Source organism: Saccopteryx leptura, chromosome 7 (genome assembly GCF_036850995.1).
Source record: "Saccopteryx leptura isolate mSacLep1 chromosome 7, mSacLep1_pri_phased_curated, whole genome shotgun sequence".
In the NCBI taxonomy this organism is placed as follows: Eukaryota; Metazoa; Chordata; class Mammalia; order Chiroptera; family Emballonuridae; genus Saccopteryx; species Saccopteryx leptura.
Genome location: NC_089509.1, coordinates 4,374,394 through 4,396,694, shown reverse-complemented (window position 1 = coordinate 4,396,694; position 22,301 = coordinate 4,374,394). Strand labels below are relative to the sequence as shown.

The 22,301-nt window shown below is 39.5% G+C and overlaps 1 protein-coding gene across 3 annotated transcripts in view; it reads right to left on the bottom strand.

The window, feature by feature from the left end:
* The window catches only part of CNTNAP5 (contactin associated protein family member 5), an 855,485-nt gene that overhangs the window by 101,260 nt on the left and 731,924 nt on the right, over nucleotides 1-22,301 (bottom strand). For all 3 annotated transcript variants that reach the window (XM_066345536.1, XM_066345539.1, XM_066345538.1), the window contains one exon: nucleotides 17,924-18,148. In XM_066345536.1, the coding sequence (XP_066201633.1) occupies nucleotides 17,924-18,148 (225 nt within the window). The remainder of the gene's footprint in view (nucleotides 1-17,923; nucleotides 18,149-22,301) is intronic.

Here is a 22,301-nt window from a genome sequence, read left to right as displayed (position 1 = left end):
TCCCTATACCTATGATTGTTGGTTGCAGCTAAAGTGACCAGTTAACTGGTATGTCAGAACAGTACCAAATTACACCAGCTCTGAAGGTGAAGTTACAAGTAGCATACACTTTCACTGTGAAAAGTTTTCCTGCATTGGTGAGAAGTTATTCATATATAGTAACCATAACATTTATGACAAAATTTCATTGTTTCCCTGTGTTATTTTTATTTTGTAAAATGGCGGACTCCTCGAGAACAGGCAGAGTGCGTAAACCACTCTACCCCCACATTTCCGCATGTAGGTTCAATGGGCTCAGTACCATCTAAGTACCAGCTTCCTGAAGTTTTCAGATAAGATGCACATAGTTCAACTTCAGCCAAAACTTTGGATTAACATGTACAGTTCAACACAATATCCCACCAAAGCTTCCATACATGCTAATCCTTTTAGCAACTACTCTAGGCATGAGTAAACTTAGCATCTGCACTTGCTGACTAAATATCACAGATATGGAGTTCAATGACTCAGAGTTTGCCTGGATATTACTTGCAATGTAGATTGGTTTCTTTGATTACATTGTCAGCAGACTTGTTTTCTTTGTTTATTTAATTTAAAGAAACAACTAAATAACTTCTAGATACAAAAATATTTTTTCAAAAGTGGCCATAATATATACATATATACAGTTGGAAAGGAGCTGCCAATTGCATAATGTTTCCCATAAAAAAATTCATGCAAAGGCATTTTTATTTATGCTCCATAAACATACAATGGTGTGATCATTCTGATTTCTTTAATAGAATGGTTAAAATATTAAAGGATGAGAAAAATATTTAAATAGCACAATTTTATGATGATGGAAAATTAAGACTCATAATGCAAAAGAACCAATCAGGAAAATCAACGGCTCATTCTATAACATGCCTGTTGGATTCTCCCCATAGCAACCTAGTGGCTAAGGTTCTGGGAACCCACATTAGGTGGGACTATGGGCAGTGAGGACCCCTGAGGCCACAGAACCAAAAACTGAGGACCATCCCAGGGGTGAAGTCATAATGGAATGTCAATCAGGTAGTTTACAAATTACACAGTTGTATTATTGTTCTAAGGCCTCAAGGTGACATATGATTGCCTGCTCAGGATAACTCCCCTATTAGGGAGGCCTGGGATGTCAGGCCAAGCATATATGAGGAGAGCATAGGGCAAGAATCACAAGGCCAGAACACCAGGGAAGTGAGCAGCTGTATGGGGTGACTTAGTCCCAATAGGAAGTCCTGCCAACAAGAGGCACGGTGGTGTGGATGTTTAGCCCTGCTTTTCTTCCTTTCGCTCTGTTCCTAAATTAATTTTTTTCTTACATTTTTGTTGTTCTAGCCAACTTTTACTTTTGCTCTCCTTTCTATCTTTTAATTCTGTACTGTCTAATCTGGTTCTTATATATAGCCCTGAAGCTAAAGAGATAAATCAAACAAATCTCAGCTAGTTGGGTCCATGACCAACTGCTACTTTAAAGATCATTTTAATTTTAAAATGAGCTGAATGCTAATTGTCATTGAGATGCCTCATTAATAGCATTACTGATTATTGTTGTTTTTTAATAAATTTATGGTGAAATTCTGGTGCACAGATGATTAAAATTTCTAACACATCTCAGATCATGAAGTCTAACAGATCCAACTGACATCATCTTAGCTAGAAACAATTTAGCAGTAGAAAGCAGGAATTCCAACAATGTTGGGGAAGATCTAATATTATCAGTGCAATAGTGAAAGTGAACTTTCAACCATGCCACTGGCTAATAATTTGGTGAATGTTTACAATGTGCTGAGTTCCATTCCAGATCTTGGAGATACAAAAACCAAAGTTTGTGACTTCCAGAGCTCACATTCTAGTGCTGGTCACGGATAGCACACAAGTCAATGTAGAATACCAGGTGTGGCCAAAGTGGGTGTATGGTTGTGAGTATGCCAAACACAGAGCTTGCCCCTTATTATTAGTATTTATTAAATAGTATATCACTTTCCATAAGAATGATGTAACCATACTTTTACCTGACCCTATACAATGCCATGTAATAAATTGAAGAAACAGGAAGCAGAGTAGAAGGCAGAGAGAGACAGGAAGGGCATAACTTAGGGATACTGTGGACTCTTATATAAACCCCATTCTTTGTGTTCCTCATACTTGAGCCTGTTGTTTTGAAAGAACTGAGACAAGAAGAGGTTCCCAAGGGGCCTAAAAAAATGAACCACGCAGCATCTGGTGAAAGAAGGACTTGGCAGAGAGACAGAGCCCAATCAGCAGCCTGCTGGCACACTTCAGTAGGAAGTGGCTCACTGCCACCTTCTCTCTGAGGAGGCAGTGAGCCTAGCCTCAGAGAGAAGGTGGGAGAAGTTGAGGATGATAGCAAGGGTGAGGTCACATATAGGCGAGAAACCTTGATATCCTTCGGAGTGACAAGAAAAATCATTGCACAGATTTGAAAGGGAGATAGAGAGACAGACTGCCACATGTGTCCCAACCAGGATCCACTGGGCAACCCCATCTGGGGCTGATGCCTTGCCCATCAAGGGCTATGCTTGCAACTGAACTAATTTTAGCACCTGAGGGCAGAGGCTCTACATAGTCATTCTCAGTGTCAGGGGGTGGGGGGCAATGTGCTGGAGCCCATGGCTGTGGGAAGGGTGGAGAAGGAGATGGGCACTTTCCCTGTGTGTCCTGACTAGTAATTGAACCCGGGACATTCACACACCCAGCCAAGGCTCTACCACTAAGTCAACCAGCCAAGGCCTAATACAAACTTTTGAGCTGAGGAGTCAGGTAATGGACCTCATGTTGTGAAGGAGAATGGGCCTCTGAGTGCTGTATGGAGAATGGACGATCACAGGACAGAAGCACAGGGAGGGAGAGCTGTCTGGAGGTGACAGCCACCATTGTGGGGCATGGATGAGCCTGGCGCAGTGCAGGTGGACAGCAGAGTTTGAGTGCAAAACGGCCTCGAAGTTACAGGTGCAAAAATTATCAGAGGATTATTATTATTATTATTATTTTGTATTTTTCTTAAGTAAGAAGCAGGGAGGCAGAGAGATAGACTTCTGCATGCCCCAACTGGGATCCACCTGGCATGCCCATCATGGGGCGATGCTCCATTCATCTGGAGCCATTGCTCTGTTGCAACTGGAGCTATTTTAGTGCCTGAGGTGAAGCCATGGTGCCATCCTCAGTGCCCAGGGCCAACTCACTCCAATGGAGCCATGGCTGTGGGAGTTCAAGGGAGAGAGAGAGAAGGGATAGGGGGAGGGATGGAAAACCAGATGGTTGCTTCTTCTGTGTACCCTGACCAGGAATCAAACCTGGGACATCCACATGCTGGGCTGACACTCTACCACTGAGCCAACCGGCCAGGGCATATCAGGGAATTATTAAATTGAAGATTTGTTTTATGAGTTCACTGCAAATTTTAATTTAGGGAAGCATCTCTGGGAGCCATGTAGGTAGTAACTCCAGAGACCATGATTGGTCAGTGGGGTTTGGAGTAGAAAGCTGATGGACCAATGAGGCTATATAGCACATTAAGTGTTCAGCAGTGTTCGAAAATCCAGACCCTACTGTGCAGGGGTCTTTGGAACAGATATTATTTATCAGGTGCACACACATACTCTCAGCTTCAGTGTCACATTTTCCAGCCTAGGAACTCATAGCTATTTCTGTATCCTGACACAATTCCTGGCAGTGGAATACTGAGTTAAGGACAGTGGTTGGAGCTGTTGGGGTAGGTGAGAATGTTAGACCAATGATGTGCCTAGAATGGCAGGCCTGGTGATAATAAAAACAGACCATATTTTTTTTTTTAATTTTGTTTAGAAATTAAACTTAATAGGTGACATCAATCAATAAGGGTGCATATGTTTCAGGTAAACATTTCTATAGCAACTGAACAATTGATTGCATTATGTGCCCATCACCCAAAGTCAAATCATTATCCATCACTCTATATTTGTCCCTCTTTGCTACTCTCTCTCATGCCCCTCTCTTAGTTTGATTGTTGTTTTATATTTTCTGCAATGCACTCCCTTTTTGCCTGTGCCTAGATCACACCCTGCCAGATACCTGCCTTGTCTCTTGCTTGCTATACTGCTGGTGCCTGGACTAAAGAAATTGCCAAATCAAAATGTCATTGATATTTTCTGAGCTGAAAGAGACTTTTACATATGTGTAGACTGAAGGATTCTCTTCTTGGAGACAATACCAATTCTGGGTATTGTACAATCAGCCAATGAGGGTCATAGACCCTTAAATATTTCATACAATTCTACCTGGACTGTGTGAGAAAGGCCTTAAAATTGTCAAGTCCAACTCATGTTTAGATTAGAAGACCAAGACCCATAGAAATAAAGTGGCTAGTTTAAGGTAACCTGGGATTTCTATTTAATTTTATTTTAATTTTTATTGAAGTATAATGTGTCATTATACTCAGGTTTAGAAAAGAGCACGTGGTGCTCCACACATTTCCTCCAATGGAATGCATGAGTTCAGGAGGTTACAGTCTGGCTCCCCAGAGGCCCCTCCCATCTCCCTGTTACCACTACCTCCCAAAGTTAACCATTATCATGATTTATAACAGCATAGATTAATTTTGCATGTTTCTGAAATTTATAGAAACATTGGAATTATAGAGAATGTACATTTTTATGACGGGTTTTGTCTAACACTAAGTTTGTGAAATTTATCGATTTTGTTTTATGCGTATATAAATCATTCATTTTTTTATTACTTTGAGTGACTGAAAAAGATCACTGAGTTTTTACTGACCATGAAGCATTGAATATGTGGTACACAGACTCTAAAGTAGGCCAGGGTCTACACCCTATATATAACCCGACCCTTGTGTGTTGGTGAGACCTGTAACTTGCTTCTAACAAACAGAATGTTAGCAAAGGTTCTCTTGTGATAACATTTAAAGGTTTATCCATTCATACAGATGTTTGTACTTCCTTCCTATTTTGGGAAAGTAAGGTATGAAGGCCTATGTGAATACCATGTGGCCAGGAATTGTGGGCTGAGAGCAATGTCTGGCCAATAACCAGCAAGAAACCAGGACATCAATTTTAAAACCCCAAAGGACTTAGTTTTGCCAACAATCCAAGGAAGCTTAAAAGCAGATTGTTTGCCAGTGGAGACTCTGATGAGCTAACGGCCCACCTGACATCTTGACTACAGCCTACGATCCCCAGAGCAGAAGACCCAGCTAAACTGCTTGTACTCCTGACCCAAGGGATCTGTGAGATAAGAAATGTGGGCCCATTTAAATTACTGGGTTTTGGGAAAGGTGTTACATAGCAGTGGAAAACTAATACAAAAACCTGTCTCCTGGGCCTCCCAGCATAGTGATTATTATTCCTTTCTATTGCTAAAACAAAACCCTAGGAACACCTCAGCATCCTTTCCCTATAATCTATTCTCAACAGTAACCAAATGGCCAATGTAAATCATGGAGTATATTAGTCCTGGTTTAATCATTTCAAATTTATAATGGCTCCATACCTCAAAAAGTCAGACACACACACACACACACACACACACACACACACACACACACACAAAGTTATAATTGGACATCCCAGGACAATTCCCTGGAAAGAATAATCTCAGAGCAGGGAAAAAAAGAAAACAGGGGCTGTATATTTTCATGATGTTATTTCCAGCATGTATTTCCCATAGATGCATCTTAAACAATTTGGAGCCATGCCAACCAGGGTGCAATGCAGATATAAGTCAATATCATTACAACAGAGTCACTTAACGGGGAGACATGACAGATGCTATGCACCTGCTAGCTGGAGGAGAAAGCTTGCTCTCTCACTCTGGGGAAATACATTTCCGATTGCCCGTTTCTATTCTTTTCCACTTTATTCTTGATTTATTGCCTTTGCCCCAGCATCAGCCTGACAAAGACTTCAGCTTTCGGCACACAATGATATTCCAAATTCCACTAACTATATTTGTAAGACAAGGGCGGCCACAAAACTAAACTACTGGCATGGAGACCAGGCTGTTATTTAAAGTTGGGAAGACAGATTACAGGGGATTATTACTTTATCAAAAAATATTTCTGCTCAAAAAAGCTAGCGCTCCTTACTTTAGTACTTCAGGCTGTGTGCTAATTTATCTCCTACCTAGCATGGATTTAGTCTTTCATTGCTATGTTATTGAACAGTCTGGTAAACGTCGGTGGCCTACATTACAGGACACCTAGGCTTACTCAGTTATTGCTACAGAGAGCTAGAAATCAGGACCTTCAAAGGGGATTTATGAGTGCTATTTCTCTGATTTTTATTGCTGTGCTTTCATTGAGACCATCAGGTATTTTATCTGTAATCTCATTTATCTTTTTGAAGGTCCCAAGCTAAGTAAAATGGCTACACAGATAACCAAAACCCAACAGCATTACCATCATGGAACTGATTACTTGGTCATATTTATTCCTCTTTTTGAAATGCAATAATTTAGCCATTTTAAATTGTTTTTCTTTGTTTTGTATATATAAAATTTGAATATATATTATTTCTCAGACCCTTAACATAATTTGAGTGGAAAAAGACCTATGAAAATTAGAAATAAAAGGACAAAAATAATCCATTTTTAGTATCCGCTACTTCTTAAGGTTTCTTCTCATTTTAGTTTCAGGCTTTTAATTAAAGGTGTTATCTATGCTAATTTATTCTCTTTGATTCTTAGCTGTGCTTTGGTGTACCATAAAGATATGACTGTGAATTCTTTTAAAGACGAACCATAATAATATGCTTTTAAAAAAGTTCTTTTGCACACACACACACACACACACATGGTTATTAAAATCTCATAAACAATTTCAATAGAAAATGTATATAATAAAGACATAATTCTTGTGTATGGACACTGGGTACTTGAATGGTGCCAGACCAGTGCTGGTTCATCCAATCTGTGTTCTAATAATGGCTCCAACAAGTTTACAGAGATTGTGGCCATTTCTATAACAGGCTGTTGCTGAAGTCATAGGAGGGGCACTTAATACCATCTTTGGGAGGGAAACCAGAAATGCTTCCCAGAATTGATGGTGAACATTGACTTGAGAATTATAAGAGTTTTTCAGTAAAGAAGAGATGTGGGTGGGAAAAGAAAGGATGTTGGCAAGCAAAGGTAACAAAATGTGCAATGACCCGAGGTGAAATGGAGCACGATGTGGTCAACGATCTGAACAGGATTCAGTTTGAAAAGAAGGTACAGTGGACTATGAGAATGATCAGAATTAAAATTCACAGGAAAGCAAAACCCTCGGATTAAGGAGAGTTTGGAAACCAGCTCAAAGACAATGGGAAGTTATCGAAATTGAATGCCATGAATATATTTGACTTTAAAAAGATCACCCTTATCAGAACAGAGAATTAAAATGCCATAAGCCTAGAAGTTGGGAGAAGTATTTTAACCTGATTGTGATAATTAGATTCTGAGTTTAGGGTGGCCAAAGTAAAGGCAATCATAACAGACACATAAAAACTTTGGATAGACATAAGTGATAGTGTGGAAGTAAGCAGCACGGATTGCAGAGAGACTGAATGAAACTTGGTGATCCGAATGAATTCTGAAGTGGTGAAAAAGAAGACATGGATGAAGTAGTTTCTGACTTGGGCACTTAACTTGAGTGTAGAGCAGTGGTCCCCAACCCCCGGGCCGCGGACTGATACCGGTCCCTGGGCCATTTGGTACCGGTCCACAGAGAAAGAATACATAACTTACATTATTTCCGTTTTATTTATATTTAAGTCTGAACGATGTTTTATTTTTTAAAAGTGACCAGATTCTCTCTGTTACATCCATCTAAGACTCACTCTTGACGCTTGTCTCGGTCACATGATACATTTATCCGTCCCACCCTAAAGGCCGGTCTGTGAAAATATTTTCTCACATTAAACTGGTCTGTGGCCCAAAAAAGGTTGGTGACCACTGGTGTAGAGCACTTTTCTGAGAAAGAGAAAATCAAGCAAGAGAACACCTAGCAGTGTGTGTGTGTGTGTGTGTGTGTGTGTGTGTGTGTGTGTGGCAGGTTTAAAGCTTAAGGTCAATTTACAACATGTAGAGTTTTAGGATTCAATGGGATGGTCGAATGAAGTTGCCTCTTGATTCTCTTAAAGCCACAAAGATCTACATATTTACTAATTGAAGTCATGAGAATGCATGATATATTGTAGTGAGAGTGTATTTTTCCTTAAAAAAAGCCAGAACTTCCATAGTAAAGTCAGTACGTAAAGGACAGCCAACACTTAAAGGGCCGCTGCTTGGTTGTAACCCTCCATACAGAAAGTTGACAAAAAGTCGTCATGCTCTAGCAAGCTCGTGGAAGTTAAGGCCTGAAGTAGATCTGGCAATGAGGACACTTCTTAGTGACCTTCCTCCTCCATACACTGTCTGATTTCCACAAGGTGTTGAAATTTCTTACCCATCCTAAACTCTGCTCTGTTTTGTCTTTCTGAGTACCTGCTGTTTTCTATTTTTAAAATTTTTTATGTCATTATGAAGCAGTTTAAGAATAAAGAAACAATAAATTTGTTCAGTTATCTCTTGTGTTTAAATAAGAATATGCATACATTACTCATGATTTTTATGAACCAAAAATATTCTCCCACCCCCTTGAATAACATTAAAATCACTGGTTTAAAGAAAGTAGCACTTTCCCATGGGTTGTTTGACTTCAAAATTTTTGCTGGCAATGACTGTCAAATTTAGCTGGCCATTCTCAGAGCTGGAAACTCTACCAACTTGCATCACAGAAACATTGCACCATTACAAAATGTAACTCATTTCTCTTTATAGTCCGGTGTTCTCCAGTGTGCAGCAAAGTACAATTTGTGAAATATAAGGCAATATCTGGCACCCTCTTATACTGGAAATATAGTTTTGAACATCCCAAAAAGGTTCGGGCTCTCATATACTGACTCATCATTTCTGTCTAGGCCATCTTTTGAACAGAATTTTTAAACAAGATACTGTAGAAGACCATGAGAAAGGACTGTGACATTCTTGACAGAGCGCACAGCCTGCATAAAGCTGATACAAACCCAGAGAGAAAAATGACCTCATCCATGAGAACCGTTCATAACATACAAGGAGAGGTCAGACAACAGAGCATAATATCTACAAGTTCAAAAGTGAGTCCGGCAAGGTGTGATATTCAGCCTTCCTGTTCCCCTGAGACAAGTCACTTAAACTTTCTGTGCCTAAGGCTCCTCATTTGTAGAGCGGGGTAATGTCCAGATAACTCCACAGCTACTGTGGGAGAATGAGATCGACCAATGTACCCAAAGCTCGGAACTGCATCCCAGCACACACGCAGCCCTTTTTCCACAGTGGCTGCTAGGAATTGTTTTCTAGCTGGCTGGTCAAGGTATCGTGTGGTTGGTATCAGGAGTTTAAACTGGACTCATAGAGTTAAAAACCTATTCACCACCTCCTCACTCTAGTTTAAGACAGAGGATTCCTTTTCCAGAGCCCTCGTTTCCAAACGTTGAGAGGTCAAGCTACTTATTAAAGTGGAAATACAAATTTGATAACTTTGAATCAAGAAAAACAAGGGATAATTCAAGGCCCATTTGCCGGACAAAAGGTAATTAACTGCACAGAAAAGTAAATAAGCCCCGTGTGGACTTCCTGCTGAATTTATTTCACATCTCGAGAGGTCAGTGTTAGAGTTCAAGTGTTCTGAGAAGAATGGAAACATGGCTTGACTGGGTGGTTCCACAGTGGATAGAGCATTGGACTGGGATGCGGAAGACCCAGTTCGAGACCCCGAGGTCGCCAGCTTGAGCTTGGACTCATCTGGTTTAAGCAAAAGCTCACCAGCTTGGACCCAAGGTCACTGGCTAGAGCAAGGGGTTCCTTGGTCTGCTGAAGCCCACGGTCAAGGCACATATGAGAAGGCAATCAATGAACAATTAAGGTGTTGCAATGAGCAACGAAAAACTAATGATTGATGCTTCTCATTTCTCCGTTCCTGTCTGTCTGTCCCTAGCTATCCTCTCTCTGACTCTCTGTCTCTGTAAAAAAAAAAAAAAAAAAAAAAAAAAAAAGGATGGAAACATGTTCTGGCTCTGAGAAAAGCTTCTGCCACTCTGACTCGAACTACTTTCTTAATCCTTAAACCTCTAATTAGAAGCTTAGTTCAGAAGCTAAAGATCCAGTGCCACATTCTTTCCAATTCTGGCTAAAAAAATAAATGAATGAAGGTGGCTCTGTAACTCTCAGCCTCTTTAGTCTGTTTTGTAATAATCCTTTTTGTGGTCTTCTTAGATCCTTTATCTGAGTTCCATCAAATCCTTTACAAACAGGATCTCATTAGCCCCCAGTGACACTGTGCCCAGACCCTTGACCATTGCAATTATCCTAAAATCTACAGATAAAAGACACAAGGCTCAGAGTACTCGCTGTTTCTCTTTTTACAATGGTGCATAAGAGTACATAATAATTCTCCTGATTCTCACACTACGTTGTAAGTAACCAGTCTTGTTGTCAAAAACAAAGAGTTGCTCAATTCTTGGGAAATGAATGAAGAGTTGTTTAAACTGGGAAAAAACAAAGTGACAAGATCCCTAGAAGCACTCAAAAATAATGTCAAAGAAAGCAAGCTCCACAGAGCTCCACTGCCCAAACAACGCTGCTTCTCACACGTATGTTACAGGTGACAGAATAGAATCTCAGGAAAAACAGTATTAAGAACATCAATACTGAGTTACTATAGTTATATACATGCCCATTTGCACTAAGAGACCTTTAGTAATGCAATAAGAGGGGTTTTTCTCTCTTCTTAACATGACCCTCCCCCTGTAATTCTATAAAGTCTTCTGAATTCTGTGTGGTGTTCTCACACTTGCTAGGTATGTATCCTCTTCTCTTATGAGATCCAAAATTTATAATTGCACTGAAGAATAGTGAGGCCTATTGTGTAGTAGGTTCTCAGCAAGATGCTGACATTTACAAAGGTCAATGGTACATGGACACTAACCTCAAGAATATTCTCAAAGCCAACTATATCATATTCGTTCTTGTATTATGACATGTAGGACAACATCTGACATGTGTTAAATATTATGGATTGAATGTTGGTATCTCCCTCCAATTCAGAGTATGGAGCCTAGCCTCCAGTGTGGTTGTCTTTGGGGTTTGGACCTCTAGAGAAGTAATTATGGTTCAGTGAGATTTTACAGGCAGAGCACTGATCCAATATGATGAGTATCCTTTTCAGAAGAGTTCTCTGTTCTTGCTATCTCCACATGCATACTGAGGGAAGGCCACATGAGCACACAGAGAGCGAGTGACCACCTGCAACTCAGGAGACAGCTTTCACTGGACACCAGCCTGCTGGCCCATTTATCTCAGATGTCCAGTCTCTAGAACTTTGAGAAAATACCTTCTGTAGATTAAAGATACCCAGTCTGTGGTATTTTGGCACAAGAAGCTTAGCAGATGTACATGGTAGTATTAAATAGATGTCTATAGAGCTCATAGTGTTTTGTTGGTTTTCTTTGCCTTATTTCCATGCTGGTCTCTGAGCACTGGCTCCACAGTGGTGAGGGCCTTGTTTTGGTGTTTGAGTTTTTTTGTTTTCCTGCTTTTGGCTCCCTATACCTATTGCCAGCAGTTACTGTGCAGGGTAGGCAAGTTGAGCCTTACCATCTTTTTTTTTCCCTCAGGACAATGTCTTACCCTATGTGCTCTGCCTCTACAATGGGCGATTTTTATGTTCTCTTTATATTAAAGTTTAATCCCAACTCTCCTGAATCCTGACCTCCACATTCATGCTCTGATAACTCAAGCATGCACTTTCTCTTTTCATCAAGGTCCATCAAGTGGGAATGTGCCAACAAGACCTGACATCTCCCATATTATTATAATTATCAACAAGAAAATATAGTGTATTTTGTACTTTAAATTCTGTGAAGCTCACCGATTGTCATGGTCTCATTTGATCATTGTCTTAGCCTGATCAAACGGCTATAACAAAACACTGTGGACTGGATCCCCCAGACAATAGCAGTTAATTTCCTCAGTTTTGGAGGTAGACAATTTTAAGGTATGGGCCAATATAGTCTGTGCTGAGGACTTTCCTGCTGGCTTGCACAAGGCCACTTTTTTCCTGTGTCTTCACACAGCAGAGAGAGCAATGGAAAAGTAAAGCTCTGGTGTCTCCCCTTATAAGTTCATTGACCCTATCAGATCAGGACTTTCCCTTATGACCTCATTTAGCATGAATTACCTTCTCATAACTAAATCTACCACAGGGATCATAGCTTTAACATATGAATCTTAGGGAAAGACCCCATTCAGTCTACAGCCATCTTCAAGGATCTTTGAACATACCACAACATAGAAAGATCACTACAACAAAGAGAAGCAAGAAAGAGTACCAGATGCAATTTTTTTTTCATCATACCCCCATTTCTCCACTCAGGTCCACCCTCACCCACCATGGATTAACTGTATGACACTGGAAATGTCATTTACTCCTGCCCATGTCATTGTCCTTCTATGAGGAGGAGCAAGTGAAAAGGAAGGACTCTCGATGGCCCACAGTGTGTCCTAACCACACGACTGTGAAATAGAGAAAGGACTGTCCTCAGGACCTGGTACTTCCCAGCAAAAGATGGCCTGAAAGCCCAGAAATGTAGGAAATGAACTAAGCTAAACAGAGTCCAGGCAATATCAAAAGATTGTTGGAAAAATTTAAGTTCAAAGTGTTGCTGATACAAGCCCAGAGACTGCAGTGGTCAGGGAGTAGTATGGCCAAGGAAACAAGCCTTCCACAGCTGTAGATCCAAGTCCCTGATGCTCTGAGGAATTCCAGCCTGTGTCCATAAGCTGGTGTCATAAAGGGGAGTGTTGGGAAACAGAATTACACTCTGAAGATCTTCCCTGAGAAAGCAGTAATGGGGGTGGAGGGACTGTCCTAGAGTCAGCGTATCCTTAGAGACAGTTGTCGAAATTGATACTTTGAAAACACTCTCTCTCTGGTTTCCTCCTTATCCCTGTCTCCTTGTTTAAGTCTGTTGGAAATATAAAGTGTCTGGGTTTATCATTATTCTCTCCAAGGTGCATGCAATCATAAACACAGATGGTGTATCTTATAAATGTACATGTTAAAAAAGATGTTTTTTTAAGTGAGAGGAGGGGAGACAGACAGACTCTTGCATGTACCCCAACAGGGATCCACCCAACAAGCTCCCTACTGGAGATGCTCTGCCCATCTAGGGCCATTGCTCTGCATCTGAGTTTTTTTAGTGTCTGAGGCCAGAGGCTCCATGGAGCCATTCTCAGCACCTGAGGCCAATGTGCTTGAGCCAATTGAGCCATGGCTACAGAAGGGGGAAAGAGACAAAGAGAGAGATAGAGAAGGGGGAAGGAGAGGAGTGGAGAACAGATGGTCACCTCTCCTGTGTGCCCTGAACAGGAATCGAACCCAGGACATCCACATGCTGGCCACATGCTCTACTACTGAGCCAACCAACCAGGGAAAAACAGATTGATAAAAAGGAAATGCTGAATTAAAGTCATGCTGGAGGGCAACTGGTTAGCCACCCAGTTAGGTGAACAGGAGCCTTATTTAGATTTTGTTCCCAATGATCTCACCATAGATTCATGGTCTTAGAATGAACACATGTTCTATATTTCATTTTTTTTAATTCCACCATCAAAGTGCCAAGAAGGACAGATGATAAAAGAGTAGAATAGGGAATTGATTGGGGAAATATTTACATTTCATATGCAATGGGAATAAAACAGAGAAAATGAGGAACAAAAAAATTAATTTTAATTATATAATGTCTGCCTGGAGAACACTTACTTAAGTTTCATGGACCAACACAAGGGACACTATCTCCACAAAAATCTCTTTTGACCCTCCCTCTCAGAAAGAATTGGTCACTCTTTCCTTCTTTGCCTTACTCTACCTGTAATAAACCCTGTATTCATATTGACATCATATAGTCAGCCTCTGTATTTGTTATGTCTATGTTCCCAGAATAGATCTTTACAGGCTTGACAGGACCCTATCTATCTTGGTCTCTCTGGCACATGAAATAGTGCCTGCTATATGGTAGACACTCTGTGAATATTTGTTAAACATAGAGCCTCAAGGAGAGAGTTCTATGGTACTATAGAAAGGCAGAGCCATCATTCAACAAAATTCTGTGAAATTTTAATGCATCTTTAGAACATTCTTGTCTCTTTCTTTGGATGCTTTTCCTCCTCCAAATGTTCCTCTTTCTCCAACTGCCAGGCCTCTGAGCAGTTTCCTCTGGCCCAAAGCCCCAGGCTATGAAACCACAACTACCTTCTTTGTCCTGAGCACTCTCTCCCAGAAATGCCAACTCTTTTGCCCCTATTCTTTCTTCCCAGAAATTAAAATTATTTTTTCCCTTTAAGAAAAAAAACCTGTTTTCTTTGAAAAGATCAGCATCAGTTTCACTTGAGTAAGACTCTAGTCGGAGAAATTACAAGAAAAAAGATAAAGGGGAAAAAAGACTCCCAGACCTAAGAAATCCAACTCTTGCCAGGGAGGGACTTGCAAACATGACTTTGAATCACTGTGCTCCTCTTTCCTCTGACCTGGACACCCTTATTAAATAAATTTGCAAGCCAAGAATTTTTTCCAGTATTTATATAGTTCATCCACCCAGGCAACACCCCTGACTTAAAACAGAGCACTGTAATTAGATCCATTTTGTCTGATATGGCTGTGGGCATTTTCTTTCTCTTGGGCAGAATGAAAAAAACTCCTTTTAAGAGTGACCCTTTCATCATAATTTCCACCAGATTCCCAAAGGTACCTTAAATCAAAGAAAGGTTAAGAAGCCTGTACTAACGGAAGACTCTTAACAGAAAGCTGTAAATCAATCTTATAAAACCTTCCAAAGAAAGACTTTTCTCATAACCCTTTACATAGTTGCTCTCCTAATTTTTTTTCCAATCTGTAAAGATTCTTTACTTCCATTAGTATTTTCAGAGGTCTATTTATCATGGAAGTGTATGCAAGTCATATTAAAAATATTCAGACTTCTTTATAATACAGTATCACCATTGTGATTTGTGGACAATTATGTCAGAGTCCCAATACTTAATACACTGGGAACAAGCTATAAAGATATTAACATTTAATTTCTCATTGAAGCATTTTTAAGTCTGCAAATGAAACCCTAGCAGAAAGAAATATAAATGTAAGACTACATAAGAAGGGAATTTAGAATTACAAAATTCTTAGACTTGAAAAGTTGCTGGGAAGCTATTAATAAATTGTCATTTAGTTGTGTGGTGTTTTTTTTGTTTGTTTGTTTTGTTTTTTTGATGACCTCAATGTGAGGAATCCACTATCACTCAAGGTATTTTACTTTATTATTATAACAACCTCTGAGTTCTTAGGAGAGTCATCCTTAAAGTTAGGCAAAATCTAACTTCTAGCTTGATTGCTTGAGAAATATGAATAACTTGGCTTCCTTGTGTATCTAGAGTTTCTTTCAAAAAGTTTAAGATAGTTTTTGAGTCTTCATATTTTTCTTATTATATTTAGATGAAACTCTCACCTGCTCAACTTGTTTGGTCTTCATAGTTACTAATACTGTGCAGTAAGACTAGTAAATACCCAGAGGGTCAATGAAAGAATACATGAATGAGCAGGTATGTTAATTGTTCCTCTGTAGTAGATATGGCAGGAAATGTCTATGATCCTCAATTTTAGAGTCATCCACCACTGTTTACCATGATAAGAGTTCCCTGAACTAGAGTAATGGTAAAAAAGTGGGTTTAGGGGTTTGCAAGATGATTCTCTACCTGCAGTTGGTGAGAAGAAGGGGACAATCCATTATTAACCACATCTTGGACACCCATTTCCCATAAATTAGACTGAGCTGCAAGGTTCAAAATTTTACATTTTCACTGAGTACTAAGCTTAAAGCAAACAAGCAAGCAAAACACAGTTTCTTTTTGCTCCCTTAGCCAGGGTGTTAAAAATGCAAATATCCACTGGGTCAAGGACAAAGTGAGGCTCAGGGTGTAAGAAATAGAGAACAAAGTGAAATTCAAAAATGCCTCCCCAGTTAGTCCAAATAATTTCAAAAAGAATGCTTTCCAAAAACAGATAGCACTCTTAGTTTAGGCCAGAGGTTGGGAACCTATGGCTCATGAGCCAGATGTGGCTCTTTTGATGGCTGCATCTGGCTTGCAGACAAATCATTAATTAAAAAAATAATAACGTTAAAAATATAAAACATTCTCATGTATTACAATACATTCATTTCCTACCACTCATGTTCATGGTGGTGGGTGGCTGGAGCCAATCACAGCTGTCCTCCAGGACAACAGCAAATTTTTATTGGATAATGTGTAACGTACACAGTTGTTGTATGGCTCTCACAGAATTACATTTTAAAATATGTGGCGTTCATGGCTCTCTCAGCCAAAAAGGTTCCCTACCCTGGTTTAGGCTGTTGTGATGAAGAATACAGAATATAGTGCCAAATTCAGGAGGTGGGATTGAATCCCCACACTTCTTTTCACTTCTTATAGACTTTTTATCAAGATATTAAACATCTGCCCTGACCAGTTGCCTATGTGGTAGAGTATCAGTTCAGTGTGTGGATGTCCAGGGTTTGATTCCTGGTCAGGGAACACAAGAGAATCAACCATCTGCTTTTCCACCCCTCTGCCCTTTTTTCTCTCTTCCTTTCCCACATCCATGGCTCAATTGGTTCAAGAGCATTGGCCTTAGGTACTGAGGATGGTTCCTTGGAGCCTCCACCTCAGGCACTAAAAATAGCTCAGTTCTGAGCATGGTCCCAGATAGGCAGAGAGCATTGATTCTAGACGGTGGTTGCCAGGTGGATCCTGGTTGGAGTGCACGCAAGAATTTATCTCTCTATCTCCCCTCCTCTCGCTTGTAAAAGAAGAAAAAAATAGATATTAAACAGCTATATGTCTTAGTTTATATAATTATACAATATAGAGTATATTAACACCAGAAATCACAAAAGGTTGTTATAAGGATCAATGTGTACACTCATTAGAACAGTGCCCAGCATAGAGTATTATAATAGAGTATGTAGAATAATATATAGTTAGTCTGATACAGTGATTTTTGTTAGGAATCATCTATATCCATGAAAACAGCCTGACAGATACACATATGCCTGTGGGACCACATCCAAAAGATGCTTTGGGGACAATCTTGCATCTCAGTGATCTGAAGCTATCTTAGTTATAGGTCAGCTACATATAACAGGGTCATCCAGTTTAGAGGGACTCACAACAAAGTGGGTTAAGGTCAGTCGAGGCCCCGGGCACAGAGGAAAGTATTGGGTCCTTGTCATTAGAAAAATGTGTCAAGTTGAGGTTTTGCAGGACCCTTCAGAAGTCGGGGCCCAGGGTTCACGCCCGAGGCTCCCACCATTAAATCTGCCTCTGGACTCACATATACTACTTCTTTCCAAGACCTAGGCAATCACCTTCTAGTAATACAACCTGCATTTATGCTAGTTGTTTGAACAGCCCTCAGTAAAGGAGACAGCAGTAAAGGTAACAGAATATATGTGAGAAGCATCCTTCTGAAATTCAGATATGCTTATGATTTTCCCTTTTATACCTGTTGAATTCCAGTACAGGATAAATAATAAAGAATTACTGCCACACAGTCGAGGCAAATTAAAGTCAATTCCTTTGTGACTTCAGCGAATTGACATTTGCCTGGAATATCAATTGCAACTCATAAAGGTCAAGTTCAATCAAGGTTTTGCCTGGAGATCTGGGGATGAGCTGCTCAGGTGGGAACGAATTTAGGTTGAAATTATGCAGAGGTCTGGAGGGCATGCACGCTCCCTCTAGCCCAGTGTGACAATCCATCAGGCCACATGCCAGCAGTACTCACCGTTCTTGCACAGCAGGACAGCCAGGAAGTCCTGGGAAGAAGAATTGATGTAGAGCAAGAGGCTGGGTTTCTGGGCCGTCACAAAGCTAAGTGCAATGTTTTCCTTAGACGGGGCCAGGTCTGTGTAAATCGCTGAGGATGACTGGTTTAAGTGCTTGGTCACCGGGTAAGGTTCTTGAAACATGTAAGTAACTGAAGTGCCAGCCTCAAAAACAGCGGAAACCTCTGCAAAATATAAGAGGGGAAACACACACATTCAAATATTCAGTTGACTATTTAGGATATGGTAACAGCTTGTTTATTGTTCCTGTGCATCAGGAACTGGGTGAGGGTTTGTACATTAATTACATAATACGGTTTCCACAATAATTCTCAAGTGGCAGGAGTCATTATTCTCTTTCACAAATGAGAAAAACCAGGCTTACAGAGGTTAAAAACCTTCAACAAGACTGCATAGGTAAAAGAGAGAGGAGAATTTGTGTTGTGAGTGTTAGGTCCAGTTTAATATATATTTGCAGAATAACAAGCATGTGTCCAGGCTCATTCTTCAAGAAGCAAAGATAAAATGCCCCTGCCTCCAGCAGAGTATGTATAGAGAAATTTTACTGGTAGCATCCTACTTTCTTTTGTGTGTGTGTGTTGTATTTTTCCCATGTGAGAAGCCGGGAGGCAGTCAGACAGACTCCACTTGCGCCCGACTGGGATCCACCCAGCAGCCCACTATGGGGTGATGCTCTGCTCATCTGGGGCATTGCTCTGTTGCAACCAGAGCTATTCTAGCGCCTGAGGCAGAGGCCATAGAGCCATCTTCAATGCCCGGGCCACATTTGTTCCAATGGAGCCTTGGCTGCAGGAAGGGAAGAGAGAGGTAGAGAGGAAGGAAAGGGGGAAGGGTGGAGAAGCAGATGGGCGCTTCTCCTGTGTGCCCTGGCTGGGAATCAAACCTATGTCAGGCCAATGCTCTACTGCTGAGCCAACCAGCCAGGGCCTGGCATCTTACTTTGTAAATGGAGTATTGCTAACAATACTGCTTTGTGTTTTTCTTGTGTATTTGGAGGATTTTAAGTGGGTTCTACATTATTGCAAGTAGGACGCAGTGATGCTCTTTGGTGTTGGGTGAAGTATGAGGACCCATAGGGAGAAGAAGAAAAGCAGAGGTATCCCCAGTGCTGGAATTCAGCTGGTTCTCACCAGTTCAGCAGAACTGATACCTAATTTTTTGTTGAGTTCGGTGAATTGGTTGTTAACACGGCACTTGTAATCAGGGTTCTCTCTAAGGTGGGCGCATAGTCGGCTGCCCAATATGGAAATCACAAATTTACATTCCTTACTCTTTTGTAACATTTATCTGAGCAACAGCATATTATAAGCACTCATAGTAATGTTCATTCCGTCCATAGGTGAAAAAAAATTGCAAGTGTGGACGCCAATCAAGAAGCAATATGAAAATACCTTAAATAACTGTTTTATTGGTTTTTGTCAGGTATTATTTAATATTTTTCATTAATATTTTAAAAATTTATATTATAACATAATCTAGTTTTGTGTAACTCTTCTATTGTTCTTGTTTAAGTATTAACTACATGAAATAATAAACTACCTTTCTGTATACACTGTATCTTTTTTTATACTTAAAATGGTCATTGGGGCAGAAAACCTGTTGTTAAATTATTTAAATCCCATCACTGGATATCCTGATCCAGAAATCAATTTTTTAAATATCTAGGAATTGTTATTCAACCTCAGAAAAGAAGAAAATACTTGGGCAAATAGGCCTCTTATGAGAAATCATTCCCACACCACAACCCATGGCATAGAGTTCTGCCACCAGCATGAAGAAAGGGAGGGCCCGCACACTGAGAGACTCAATAAGGTGGGACACGCAAACCTCAGATCTTTCCTGTGCGATGTCCTCGCTCCAACTGCTGCTTTAGTGGAACTCGTTTGGGAGTGGGCTTCAGCACTATTTCTGAAGCCCCACTGGAGTCCATACCAGCTGCGCAGTCCCAGGCAAGCAGGTGAGCCCGGTGGAGACTGTTTTCTCATTTGGCGAATGGGAAGGATAAAACCTACCCAACCACATTTCTATGTTGATGAATAACATGATGTGTGTAAAGCACATTACAGAGTTACCCACCAGAGTTTGAACTCATAGACTTTCATAGGAGAAGATAATTTAACCAGAACCAATTTTTATGTTCTTTATTTAAAAGAACTGTTTATTGACTGCACATCTATCGAAATGCTGAGATATTCTCTTGTTTTAATCCAGGCTACTCAGAAGTTCAGTTTCAACTTTACCTCTGTATAGTAAAGTTTATTTAGCATAGCTTAGATCCAACAGGAACCTTCTGTCATAAAAATAACATGGTAAACATAAGAAGCCATATTGGAATAAACTGATTTCTTTTTTCTACTGATATGTGGAATGTTTCTAGTTCCCCATGAAATACTTTCATTGATTTGGTGGCACCTAGAACATCATCAAACCTGGTTTTTGCTTTCTAATTCTATTGCAAATTTGTTCTACTTTTGTGAAAACTCTCTACCAGCCTGGAACAGTGCCATTTTTTTAAATTGCATATTTATGTATATTGTTAGCAGATTGGGAATACCAGTTTATTTTTACTAAAGGCTCAGAAAGAGTTCACATTTTTGTAAGTCACAACAGTACTTCTAATTACAAACATATGTGGCAGAGACTTATGACCATGAGGATTCAGGTTAATTATCAGCTTGATTCAAGTGCTTTCCTTGAGTGAAATAACTTCCTTGGAGACATTTAGCCTGCACTTTGAGCAACTATCTCCTAGTTAACAGAAAAATGATTTCTATTTGATGTCTGTGGGTGTGTTCAAGTGTAAGTATAATCCAGGGCATTCTGTTATATAGCATATTAAATATAGACATATACATGTACAGTATATTTTTTTTCTTTATACTTAAGAAAGGAAATTAAAATGAAATATATATTTTTTTAACTAAAAATGTCCTAAAAATTAACAAATTTTTTTCCTCTCTATTCCTCTATTCCTGATATTTTTATTGTTTAATTATTATCAATTTTAGCATTAAAGAAATTAAGCAAGACACCTGGATTTTATTATTCTTATATTTTATAATCTAAGAGCTTAAGCTCTCTAATCATACTTAAGCTCTTTGATTGCTTTGTCTGACTTCAAACCTGTTGGAATAAATAGAGGGAAAATCTTAACTTTGAAGTTGTTTATCAATGACCATCCAGGCCACAGTTCCAATGTCTTCACATCTCTTGAGCACCTCATGAAAGGAAGTTTGCTAATTAAATTCTGATAAGACAGGACACATATTTTATTTATAAAATAACACAGATGGAAGGAAGCCTAGTATATTAAGTGTGAGTGACAGAAAATAATTCCTAGAGTTGGATGACATTATGAGCCAGATAATAGTAGTCTGGGAAGATCTGAAAGAGGAGCTCAAATCTGATTAGACCTTAACGTGTGGATTGAACTAAGAGATGTAGCTAGGAGACAGGGTGGGGCTGCAGAAGGCATGTGTGCCGAGTCAGCCATGTCATCTGATTGACTTGGAACCTGGAACCTGCCTGTGTCACTCTCCAGTTCTCACAGGATCCCACCTAACATCAGTTTATTCAAACACAGCTAAGAATGGATTCAGTCTTGTGGTAGGTAGAAAGATTGAAAGTAATTTTATAAAATCACAGCACATAGTAAGAACTCAATAAACAAGAGCTGGTCTTAATAAGTAATAGAATTAAATTCAGAATTAGAATAAGCATGGGAACCGATTCTGGTAATGGGTAGGCTAGTAGTTACCTAAAAATTCAGTTAGATTATAATTAACTTAGAAAAACATTAAACTAAAAATAAAATATTGACATAAAATTAAAATTTTCTTATAATGATTCTGTGGACATGTGTTTTTATGTCAGTCATTATCGTTTAGCAATACATTTTGTATCTTTATAAAGAAAGTTATAGGATATCTGGAATTTACTTTGATATAAGAGAAGTAGATGTGAGCATATTATAGATTAAGTAGAAATGATAATTGTTGAAACTAAAGAATGGGTGCATGGGGTTTTAAAACTCTTCTCACTACAACAGTGTATAGTTGAATTTTTCTGTAATAAAAAGAAAAAAATGATAAAGTCTGTAAGGAAGATAAATATTACAGAATTTTTAACACTTTTTTTTTTGCAATTAGTAAAGCGTACCTAAATACACATATTACTTTTATACTGAAATTCAATTACTAAGGAAATAATCAATTAGTGTCTTTATCTACATGCATTATCTTTGTACAAAAAAATTGGAATAATCTAAGTTTCCAGAATATTAAGCAAGCATTTAGTGAGATTTTATATGTCAGGCAT